We start from the raw sequence: 12,488 nt of genomic DNA on the forward strand, positions 1-12,488 counted from the left end.
CCTTTACCAAACCTGATTTGTTTTCAATGTTCTAAACGTTCATTCCAAGAGAAAAGAGGGTATTTACCCAGACACCATTTTCTATCCAAGGAGGAATGGTAGGTTTTTTTTGGTTGGGTGCTTCAGCCAAATTTGTTTGGTACGAACTGAAGATTAAGCATTGCAGCTTAAAGAGTGTCATAAGTTAAGAGGATAGGTTTTTTAAAAAAATTAAATCCCCTCCCCTGGAAATTATTCCTTCCCATGGTATTTATTCAACCTCTGCCCTGAGTAAGAATTCTGGCGAAATAAAGCCTCTGCATGTTACTTTATGATATTGGTTTGTAAAATAAAATAGAAGCAAGCAGTCAAATAAGTGGGGCATGTGGTAGCATCATGGTGCTTGTTTCATCATTTTGATGAACTCTTGGCTTGCTGTGAATGCCACTGTTGTGTAGCCCTAAAAAAAATAAGCCATTTCAACCTGAGAACTCATAGGTCTTAGAGATTTTTATAGCTTCTGGGATATGATCCAAGCTTTGCATTGATGAGAAAATAGTTTGAGGAATTCAGAACATTTCCTCCCATCTAAGGTATCAGCGACAGGTCATTGCCCCATCAAATGATTTTCATACAGGCCTTATCAACAGAACTTAATAGATACTGATACTAACCTGGTCAAGTCTTCAATGTCTACCAGCATTGCATCTTGCTCTGTGTGCAATTCATCTCGAATAAGCAGCAGTTGCACCAATTCTTCATTTAAACCTGATTTTGAAAAAGGGGAGGGGGGGAAAAAAGGAATTTACTGTATTTTTCGGAATATAAGATGTACCGGACTATAAGACACACCTATCTTTTTTGATGAGGAAAAGAAGAAAAAGAAATCTGTCTCTGCCTCTGAGCAATTTTGCCACGTTGCAGCAAACAGCCTGCTTTACTTTCAGTTTTTTTTTCAGCATAGCTTGATTAGCACAAGGAAAAAAAAATCTGCTGTGGCAATTTACTTCCTTGCAGCAAGCAGCAGAGGGCAAAACAGCTGAGAGCAAAACAGCTGAGAGTCGGGAGGCCAATCCAATCAACTTGCGCTAATTAGGCTGTGCTGAAGCTGAAAGAAGTTGTTTTTTCTTGCTGTTTGCTGCAAGGAGATAACTGCTGGGAGGCAGAGGCCAAAGAGTGGGGGCCAGTGGGTAGGTGGGGCTACATTTGGTGTATAAGACGCACCTAAATTTTCACCCCATTTTAGGGGGTGGAAGGTGCGTCTTATACTCTGAAAAATACAGTAATTAGTTCTCTTCTGTCCCTAACATTTTGGATACTTTTAGCCACTGTGGGGCAGACTTTTGATATCTCATTCCAAAAAATATAATGGTATCCATTAGTTTTTTTGGCTTGCATATAAATTAGGAAGGATGTGAAGTCATGTTTTAAGAATAGTGGGTAGCAAAGGACTGAAATAATACTGTTATAGGTCTCATGGGATAATCAAGGACAAATTTTAGAAGCTGCACAGAATCTTAAAATTGTTAAGTTGTCAGGCAGTCAATGGAACATCTGGCTTTTCTTCAACTGAAGGAATTGATGGAAAATCCTCATGACTGGATATCTAAGGGACTAAAGTTGCATTTGCCACCAGCAGATTGCCAAGGCCAGAAGCTGCATTATCTAAGAGGTCATGCCCTCCAATTGTGTTGGGACTAAATGTCTTGTGTTTTAATGCCAACCCATCTGGAGCTCCACATGACAGGAAAGACTGATATAACATGCAGCCCTGGCTCTACCGATACATGAAAGCAGCTATTGTTCTTACCATAACAGCTACTGATTTCACATCAGAAGAAAACAACTAAAATGGATTCTTCACTCCCTAATTAGATAAAGGCCTCACAGTGTTTTCCAACCTGCTGTGCTCCATGTGTCAGGATTATAACTAATGTTGATAAGTCGCAGCCTCACCAGAAGTTGAACCCCTTGCTTGCTTATTTATTTCTTTTCTTTTCTTTTATTTATTGATTTGCTAGATTTATAAGGCTGCCCAGCCCAAACAATGTGTCTCTGGGTAGCATACCAGATAAAAACAAACAATAAACGAAAAAAAAAATCACATAGCACTAAAACATACACAATTAAAACATACACAACATATTTATGTAAAAATTCACAAAGTCTCCATGACAAATTGATCCATTCTTTGGGATCACAGTGGGAAATAAAAGTGACAGAAAGAATGCACTGGCAAATCATTAATTCAACCGAAAAGCTGAATTTGACCCCAAATTGTCTTTTACTCCCAGAAAAAAACCCAAGTTCTTTCATATAGGACTGGAAAAAAATCAGATGTATTGCTAGCCTAGAATTCATTTTTTGTTTGGGGACACCTGCACTCTCTCCCATCATCCCATTAAATTGTATAATCTATTCTCCCACTTTAGGTGAGAATATTAATCTAAATTTATTACGGTAATTGTCAGTTTATTCAGCTGGAGATGAGAAGAACCCTAAGGAAGTCTGTATGCAAATCACAAAATAACAATTGGTTCCCAGGCTACTGATAGACGCATAGTGTCCAATCATAAGATTTATTCTTATCTAGTATATCATTATAATCTTGCCATGGGGACAACGGAACCTAATGTACAGTACTTTGACCTTAAAATACTGTGAATAATAGCGAGACAAAGAAAAAAGGCAGAATAAGTATTTTCTACTTACTTTCTATCTGTGAATGTAGATCATTGACTATCACTTGTAGTTGCCCAATTGTCATATCTCTCAGGTCTGCGGGTTTTAAACTTCTTTTCATCAAGCATTCACTTATATGAGGCATATGTGGCAGCTAAAAATAACATTAAAACATTTAAGGCATGCATTAGTTTGAGCAGCACACTCTTTGTTTGCAATAATTAACTTCCTATATCAAAATAGTAGCAGTAACATTGATAATTTTTTAATATTATATTAAAAGTGTCTTGAATAGTGCACATACAGGCATCCTTGACTTACAGCATTCATTTAGTGACCATTCAAAGTTACAATGGCACTGAAGAAAATGACTTATGATTATTTTTCACACTTACAACAATTACATCTCCATGGCCATATGATCACAATTCAGGAGTTTGGCAACCGGCATATGTTTATGGTGATTGAAGTGTCCTGGGGTCATGTGATCACCTTTTTGACTTTCTAATAAGCCAAGTCAATGGGGAAGTCAGATTCACTTATTAATCGTGTTATTAACTTAACAACTGCAATGATTTAAATACCTGTAGCAACTGTGGCAAGAAAGGTTGTAAGATGGGGCAAAACTCACTTGACAACTGTTCTGTTTAGCCACAGAAATTTGGTCTCAATTATGATAATAAGTCGAAGGACTACCGGGTATAATTTCTTAATTCTTTACCAGTGTACAGAATATACAGTCTTATAGAATTCTTTATTGCCCAATTGTGATTGGACACACAAAGAATCTGTCTCTGGTGCATAATAAAATAGAATAGGATAACAGAATTGGAAGGGATCTTTGAGATCTTCTAGTCCAGGAGTCAGCAACCTGTGGCTCTGGAGCCGCATGTGGCTCTTTCACCCCTCTGCTGCAGCTCTGTCACTCAAAATATGCCTCACAACCGCCAATGTGCGACACCCGCCAGCACATGATTTACTGAGATTTTCAAACCCCAGTAGGCCAACCATGGATAAATCCAAGAAAAGAAAAGTTTCAGAAAAAACCAGAACATTTAATTCAACATTTTGTGGCTAGTTTTGTGGCTGCTCAAAAAATAGTCAGGCGCGGGAAGTGTTTTGTGGCTCCCGGTGTTTTCTGTGGGAAACGGGTCCAAATGGCTCTTTCAGTGTTTAAGGTTGCAGACCCCTGTTCTAATCCAACACCATGCTTAGGCAGGAAACCCTATACGCTTTCAGACAAATGATTATCCAATCTCTTCTTAAAAACTTCAAGTGTTGGAGCATTCACAACTTCTGGAGGCAAGTTGTTCCACTGATTAACTGTTCTAACTGTCAGAAAATTTCTCCTTAGTTCTAGGTTGCTCTCAATGTACACATAAAATAAGCTCTCAATGTACATACAACAAAGTGATAGGTCATAGATCATAGTTACAATCATTAATCATAATGATTAATTATAGGGGAAACTCCCTATCCACCAAAACTGCATATTGAAGCCATTCACACTTGCAACAGTATCTTATGGTACTGTACTTAATGAGCCATACAATTTTAGACTGGATAGGGAAGAGAATCTGTTCTATGAAACAGGAAAATGTAATGCATAAACATCCAGCATGGCAAAACTGGCATGGGCAAGAAAAATTTAAAGGCTTGGAAAATGTTATCTTCATTATCCCCTTTGTCTCACCACTTTCGTTTAATACCTAAAAGGCCAGCATTACTACAAGTAGTCCTTGATTTACAATCTGTCACTTAGCGATTGTTCAAAGTTATCATGTACCCTGATAAAGGGACTTACGACCTGAATTTGAATGTCTTTTTCAAATGACCTGGATTTGAATGTCACATGAATGCATTTTCAGCACTCAGCAACTGGCCCACATTTGCGGATATGTGCAGTGTCCCATGATCACCTGAAAATTTGACATTTTTTGCCAGAGCATGGTAAGAATTTATGATGTTTTTGCCAGAGACACAAAATTTGTTTGCCTTTATTCTGATATATGATATACAATTCAAGTGCAGATGGTACTAGGATTATAACAGCAATTGGAACCAATATTTCCTTTACTAAGTTATGTGGTCATAAAGCACAACGTCATTTGACCGTGCTGCTTAGCAATGGCAATCCCCATTGCCATTTTAAAGTGAGGATCGACTATCATTAAATGAGGGCTACTATGGGAGCAGGCAAGACTTAACAGGAGTGACTTGCTGGATTCCCCGTTGCCTTTGCTTGTGGGAAGCTGGCAGGGAAGGTTACAAATTGTGATCATGTGACTACAGTGCATGGCACCCATCGTACATGAAATCTGGTCACCAGAAGCCCAGAATGTGATCACATGACTACAGGAAACTTGCAATAGCTGCAACATTGTGGACTGCTTGTAAGTCCCTCCCATTCAGTGCTTTTGTAACTATGAATGGCCGTTGAACAAATGGCTGTAACTTGAGGAATAACTGTACATTATTTTTTAAAACATATTTGAAATCTACAAAAAATAACAAATGTACTTTAATTTATAAATGCTTCCCTCCACAAAGGTCATTACGGAAAGTTGGTAACCCCAAAATGTAAGGAAATGATAGGCATGAATTTTTATGTGATACATACAAGATCAGCTACTGGAGATTTTTTCCTATTCTGTTTTTCCACCTCTACTTGCATTTTGGCCATTGGCTTTGCCATCGCCAGAGCCATTTTGGCTTCAGCTTGAAGTTTCTTTTGTCTTGTGAGAAAATCCATATCATCCAAGGATTCAGATTCCTCCTCAGTAGTATCTCTGTCAGAATAGGAAGAGCTCTGCTTGCTCTAAAAAAAAAAGTAAATGTAAAATAAGCATGGACGTGCCTTTTTCAAGATTCCACCTACCGATATAAAAAAGGATTACCTCATTTTGTAATTACGCAATATATGTACAAATAAAAAAGCCAAACATTGATGTAGGTAATATAAGTGGGCAGCACAATTATATATGTGTGTATGTACATGTACATGCACAAAGTTATTTTTGGCAAGAGATAACTGAAGCCTCGTTTTCTTCTTTGAGTTTGTTATCTCTGCCCTCTTTTTTCTATTTTTCTTTAGAATAGTTTGTCTTGTTGTTTTAAAGTGTTTTAAAGTTTAACAATCTGTAAGCTGCCTACAGTTGCTGGGGATCAGACAGCACATAAATAAATGAATAAATAAATAGAACTAGATTCTTCCATAGCATTTGCACTATCCAATAACTCGTGATGGATTACATCAGAGAAAATCAACAGGGCCAGGAAGTACATGGGAGTCACATCCAAAATGAAAGTCCCATGTTTTATTGAGAAATTTAATCATAAAGGACAAGTATTGAATATTATTTAAAACATACTTAAATGTCACTGTCAAATTTAGACAGCACATTGTGCATCTCTATTCTAGAAGTAGAGAGCTTAGAATAGAGTTCCCCAACATTTCTGGCTTTGTGGACTTGCAGGGGGAGCAGATGGTTTGCGGAAGTGGCCGGCAAACATGTGCGCAGCTCCATTTGTGTCAGTGGCATGCATGCGCATCTACTGCTCACGCAAATGGAGCGCGCGCATACACTCATCTGCTGCTTGTGCAAGTGAGGATGGACATGCGCATGCTCACAGCATTTTTTTACAGCCCAGTTGCAAACCCCTCAAGGCCCACTAGTGGGCCACTACCCACAGGATGGGGACCCCGAGTTAAGAGAGCTGTATAAGGCCTCTCTGTTGCCCATTACTGTTTCAAAACATTATTAGGACTGGATTATGGACAAACCACGCCAGTCAGGAGCAGCCGTCCTTGCCATGCATGTAATTTCTAATGAAAATTGATACCACTAGAAAAGATACTCATCTTTTATTCTGGCATTTCTCAATCTCAGCAAGTTTTAAAATATGTAGACTTTTAACATCCAGAATTTTCCAGCAAGCAACTGTGGGAGTTGAGGCTCACACATGTTAAAGACACTAAAGCCAAGCAACATGATTTTATATGCTCAAACTACATTCACCCAAATGCCTTGAATAAAGTCAGTGTTTAGTTTGCCAAAAAAAGTATTGCATTAAAAGTATATTGAAACGATGATGGAAGAAGGTGGTTTACCCTTCCCAACATTTCTGAAGGATCTACACGTGCTTATTAGATCAACAGCAACACTCACCATAGGAGATAAAGGGGTATCTAGACTAGTTTCAGTCTTGCTGTCATCAGCATCACTATCTTTGTCACTTCCACTGTCATTGACAAAACAAATTTGTAAATTCATCCCACTCTGTAACCTTGAAAAGAAAGACAAAGTGACAGCTATCATTTTCTGCAGGGATACTAGATGCATTTAATCACTGTAAAGTGTAGTTAAACAGGATTATTTCTAATCTTAAATATTTATACTCAAAAGCTACATACTTTACTGCTCATACATTTAAATAAAATCCAATTGGAGGCTGATTAAATTATATGAAATTGCTAAAAAGGTTAGATTGGAATAAGAAGACTTTTAGTTCCAGATACAGCTTTTTCTGATATCTGTTATCAATGGTTATTACACCAAATGAAATCAAATCAAATCTTTATCACAGTCATAGGCCAGCATAGGAAGAAAAAATACAGTTACTAATTATACAAGTTAAAAAATTAATATCTATATAACCAAAAATAAAAAACTATAAAAAGGATAAGTAAAAATATAAAAACCATAAAAATGAATATACATCTAACTAAACCTATTCATCATAATACAAAATTCAACTAACAGATCAAATACCCATTAAGACTGGTTTGAAATCTATAGAAGAATATTTTTAGTTGTAGCTATTACATCCTTTCCCGATATCTAGCTGAATCAGTACAGGTAGTCCTCCACCTATGATCACAACGGAACCCAAAAATTATTTTGCTAAGTCAGACATTTGTTAAGTGAGTTTTGCCCCATTTTACAACCTTTCTTTGTTGTTAAGTGGATCGCTGCAGCTGTTAAGGTAGTAACACATTTAAGTGAGTCTAGCTTCCCCATTGACTTTACTTATCAGAAGGTCACAAAAGGTGATTACAAGATCCTGGGACACCACAATAGTCATAAATATAAGTCAATTGCCAAGCATTCTGAAATTTGATCACATGACCATGGGGATGCTGCTCCAGTCATAAGCATAAAAAAAGGTCATAAGTTACTTTTTTAGTGCTGTTGTAACTTGGAATGGGCATTAAGCAGTGGTGAAATCTAAAATTTGTTATTATCAGTTCTGTGGGCGTGGCTTGGTGGGGGGTAATGTGACTGGGTGGGCGTGGCCAATTTTTTTTTAACTTTTAAAAGCATTTTTTCTACAACCTCTTCGGTGAAGAGGTTGTAAAAAAATGCTTTCAAAAGGCTCTGCCAATCCCAGCTGAGTTGCCTGAGATGCTCTGCCGATCAGGCAACTCAACTTGGATCATCAGGGTTTTTTCCTTTTAAAAGCCTTTGACAATTCCGGCTGAGCCGCGTGATCATCAGAGGCTTTTTTTTTTTTTTACTTTTAAAAGCATTTTTTGGCCGAAGAGGTTGTAGAAAAAATGCTTTTAAAAGTAAAAAATAGCCTCTGATGATTGTGCGGCTCAGCTGGGCATGGGGGGGGCACGGATTTTTGCTACCAGTTCTCCGAACCACCCGCCTCCATCGCTACCGAATCAGGCAATCCGGTCCGAACCTGGAGCATTTCACCTCTGGCATTAAGTGAACCGTTGTTAAGTCGAGGTCTATCTGTAGTTTTAATACAGTGAATTCAGCAATTGAAATGCAGGAAAACAAGTTAGAATAAATGTCACTATGCTCTGTAAAATTATCATCTTGGATAGAGATGGGTATCTAACAGCCAACATTTGAACTTTAAATTTTATCGTCAAGTCCGCACACCAAAAGATAGGCCAAATAATCCATACTTCAAAAAGTAGGAAAAAGAAGTGAGCAAGACAGTGATTAAAATAAATAGGAGTAGCTTCCCATATGTTGATAATTTTTTCATGTCACATTACAAAATAAAATTCTGTAGTAATGAATTTTGCTGCAGAGACTACATCAATGCTTCAAAAGATCACATCTGGCCTTCAGGGTTCACTAATGTTTTGCAGGATTAAGTATGTCTGTTTATCAAAAGGGAAGAATGCCAACTTAAATACTTAGACATAAAAATAAGAGAAAAATATATTGCACAGATGTTTATACCAGAGATATAGCTGCAATATAAAATAATGTGGGATTTCAAACAATGAGAAGACTAATCTGTTTGGTTTCAAGGGAGATATGAAAATACTACATTTCCAATGAAATATTTGTCTTTTTCTTCGGAAAAAGCTTTGTAAATTGGTTTATATATTCATTTTAAACATGATTCAAAATCATGTGATTTTAAAATTAAAATATATATTGTGGCAACAAAAACTTAATATAACCAAATGCTGTCATATAATCAAATTAAGATAGCTACTTGGAGACAAGCAATGGGAAGTTCTAAAATACAATTGTTGGAGTCTTGAGTCAGCAGACAGAAATCTGTTTGGCTTTATTTTAAATGTTTATTCATCAATAATCTACAATAATAATATAAAGACACTTACTGATGAAGAAATCATTAAGAAAATGATGGATTGTGCTGAAATGAGTACACTAACATTTGAAATAAGAGAGCAGGAAGATAAACAATATTACTTGATTTGGGACTTGTTTTATCAATGGATGGACAATAAAACATGGAGATAAATATATAACAAGTAGATATTGAAATAAATTAAGTGGAATATTTTTTATGAAAATAAGCTTTGGATGTATTGTGATATTTTGAAGAGAAGAGGGAGCAAAATAGGATGTTAACCGATTGATACACTGTCTGTAATTATTTGGAATGATGATGTTTTTATGATTTTTTTTGTTTTAAAATAAAAAAAAGTGATTTGGAAAAAATAATCTACAATAATAATATAATTATTATAATCTATTTTATAAATTGGGAAAAACTAATATTCCATGTATAATTCTTAGTGGTCTGAGTGGTGTAATTCTAATATTAAGAATTAAGCCTTTTAAGTGTGTTTACAGGTTAATTTTAAAACTGATTTTCCTTTTGACTGTAAAGCACATTTCCTTTTAAAGGTGTTGGATTTCAACTTGCAGCACTAGAACCAGCACTGAAATTGAAGTTCAACACATTTAGAGAGAAAAAGTTAGCTAACACTAAATTAAGGTAATATCACCTTATAGTGAGTTTGAGTAACTATATTCCTTGCTCTTTTTATCTATTCCTACATCTTAAGTAGAAGGGATTTCTGCAAGACAAATTGCTTGTAGTTTGATTTACAATTATTGAACCTTAAAAAAAAAGAAAAGCAAACTCATGCCTGTTATGAAGAGACCTTATCATTAAGTGTTGTACCAAAGATTCTTGACAAATGTATCTTTTCTTTTATGTACACTGAGAGTGTATGTACCAAGACAAATTCCTTGCGTGTCCAATCACATTTGGCCAATAAAGAATTCTATTCTATTCTATTCTATTCTATTCTATTCTATCCTATCCTATCCTATCCTATCCTATCCTATCCTATCCTATCCTATCCTATCCTATCCTATCCTATCCATTCAATTAAGCACCTCTTAGAAAAATGAAATAATTTACTAGATGAGCATATGAAATACATTACCAGGCCATAGATAAGCTAAACCTGGAATGTTAAATATTGTCCTAATTTTGACAGAAGGAAGGGAGAAATTACAATGGTGTTGAAAACAATTTACCTGCAGCAATAATAAAAAAATACAATCACTTCTTATTTAGACACATAAACAAATGCTTTAGCCACCATTCCTGCTATCTAAACCAATCCTAAGATCAGCCACAAGATGGCCTGTAGTACTTTCTGCAATTTGCAGCATTGATTTATGTTGCGGTGGAATCTACATACATATTAAAGGACGTACATTTAAAATTCAGCAGTCAGACATCTATTTGTGTTTATAGAGAGGCACCTGCTAAACCATTATTAACTTGCATGTGAGGCAGAAATAAAGCAATATTTTTTAAAAGACATATTTCAATACTACATGGTGCTGGCCTACTACAAAACAATTGCTCCACAAAACTGTTTTTTATGCTCTTATCATTTTGGATATCTGGACTTCTATTCAGCCTTCTCACAATAAATCCTGAATTGAGTGATGTCAAGACATAAAACAATTAAGTATAATTTATAGCCACAGATACATAGTAGGTTCATGCTTTTTCCAGGCATATATGTAATATTCATGTAGGAATCATAATTTATAGGAAAATTATTTCAAATTTATTCTTTCATTAAGAACTTGAAATACGATAGACAATGAAAGTAATCACCAAGCAAAGACATAATAAGCATATGCTTTGATTTATATTATTCCTTGATAACTCCCCCTCACCCCAAAATTTAATTTTGTATTACTCTTCATGCAGAAGGACAGTAAAATATTACTTTCCATTTACTTTAATGCTTCTTTGGATGCATTATTAATATGTAATATATAATGAATAATTATATGCATATTTTTATGCTATGCCCTTTTCTGCTGAACAAGGTTTCCAATGGATATTAGATCTAAATTTTAAGCCTTAGGGCATAAATTACAGATACCCAGGGATTGTGTCTTTGTTCTAGTATTGTTTGCAAAGAGAAATACCATTAGGCTAATTTGTAGCTTTTTTTGCATGAGGCATAATATCCCTGACAAATGTGTAAACACATTCTTAATTCCAAGTATGAAGTAAGGCAATTTAAAGACTTATCTGTAGTCCTAGTTACATTTACATGGGAATAAATTCATGAAGTTTAATAGAAATTAGTTCTGAATAAGTCTACATCTTGGGTCAGTCCTTTAAAAGCCCATATAGTTTGATATTCTGAGTAACACAGTCAATATCAGCAAAGTCACAATGTTGAAATGAAGCTGTGGTCCTCTCTCACAGTTTCCCCCCACAAAGCTTGTTTCTGGAGGTACTAGCAAGAGAAACAGCATTTGCAGATCTAATCTCCATGTATTTTTCTAGTCCCCGTTTAAAACTTACTTGGGGACCTCATCAAATCTAACTTTCACAGTTCAATTAATTGTTCCATTATACTACCAATGTGATGTATGGTTATGGCTGCTGTTCTTCTGGTTCATCATTTAACTAACAGATTACTGAATACTCAGGAGAAATTCACTGGATCAGAAAATATTGACTTTTAGAGTGACTTGAAAGATTTATGAGATCCAGAATGTGATCTTGAAGAAACTGACCTGGTGTATGTTATCAAAATCTGGGCAAAAATGTAAGTGTCAATTTGATTGAACAATAATGGTCAGGGATTCAAGGACAAGGGGAGAAATAATTGAGAACAACATGAAATCATAGGATATTACAGAATATCTTGTCTGGCAATTTCATACAAGTGTTTTTTTTGTAATAGCATAAAGCAGAACTGGGATTCTGTTGTATATTGTCCAACGATCTTACTACCTGAACTTGTTTCGGAGGCAAGGAGACATGTCCACCCCAAATAATTGTACCTTAGTATTTAACATCCTTTGGTTTATAATTTACTTATTAAAATATTTGTTTTTCACATGTTTTGAAACCTCTGTGTTATGAAAAAAATCATTAAAACACAAATCAACAATAGCCTGTAAGATAGAGCAGACAATGAAAGACAGCAGCAAAAAAGTCATAAAATAGTCTTCCAAGCTATTTTTAATAATCTATTTTGAAAGAAAAAATAAATAAATAACACAAGCACATTGTGGCACAATTACATGAATAAAATTGCAATCTAAAATGTT

General features: G+C 35.6%; 1 protein-coding gene across 8 annotated transcripts in view; it reads right to left on the reverse strand.

Annotated features, from left to right (window-relative positions):
- Positions 1-12,488, reverse strand: part of LOC117678238 (schwannomin-interacting protein 1) — a 413,447-nt gene that overhangs the window by 9,581 nt on the left and 391,378 nt on the right. For all 8 annotated transcript variants that reach the window (XM_034439112.3, XM_034439111.3, XM_087872103.1 and 5 more), the window contains 4 exons: positions 6,831-6,948; positions 5,282-5,479; positions 2,692-2,815; positions 654-747 (listed from right to left, as the gene is read on the reverse strand). In XM_034439112.3, coding sequence (XP_034295003.2) covers positions 654-747; positions 2,692-2,815; positions 5,282-5,479; positions 6,831-6,948 — 534 coding nt within the window. The remainder of the gene's footprint in view (positions 1-653; positions 748-2,691; positions 2,816-5,281; positions 5,480-6,830; positions 6,949-12,488) is intronic.

Source organism: Pantherophis guttatus, chromosome 6, assembly GCF_059756535.1.
Source record: "Pantherophis guttatus breed Tessera chromosome 6, ASM5975653v1, whole genome shotgun sequence".
Taxonomy (NCBI): Eukaryota; Metazoa; Chordata; class Lepidosauria; order Squamata; family Colubridae; genus Pantherophis; species Pantherophis guttatus.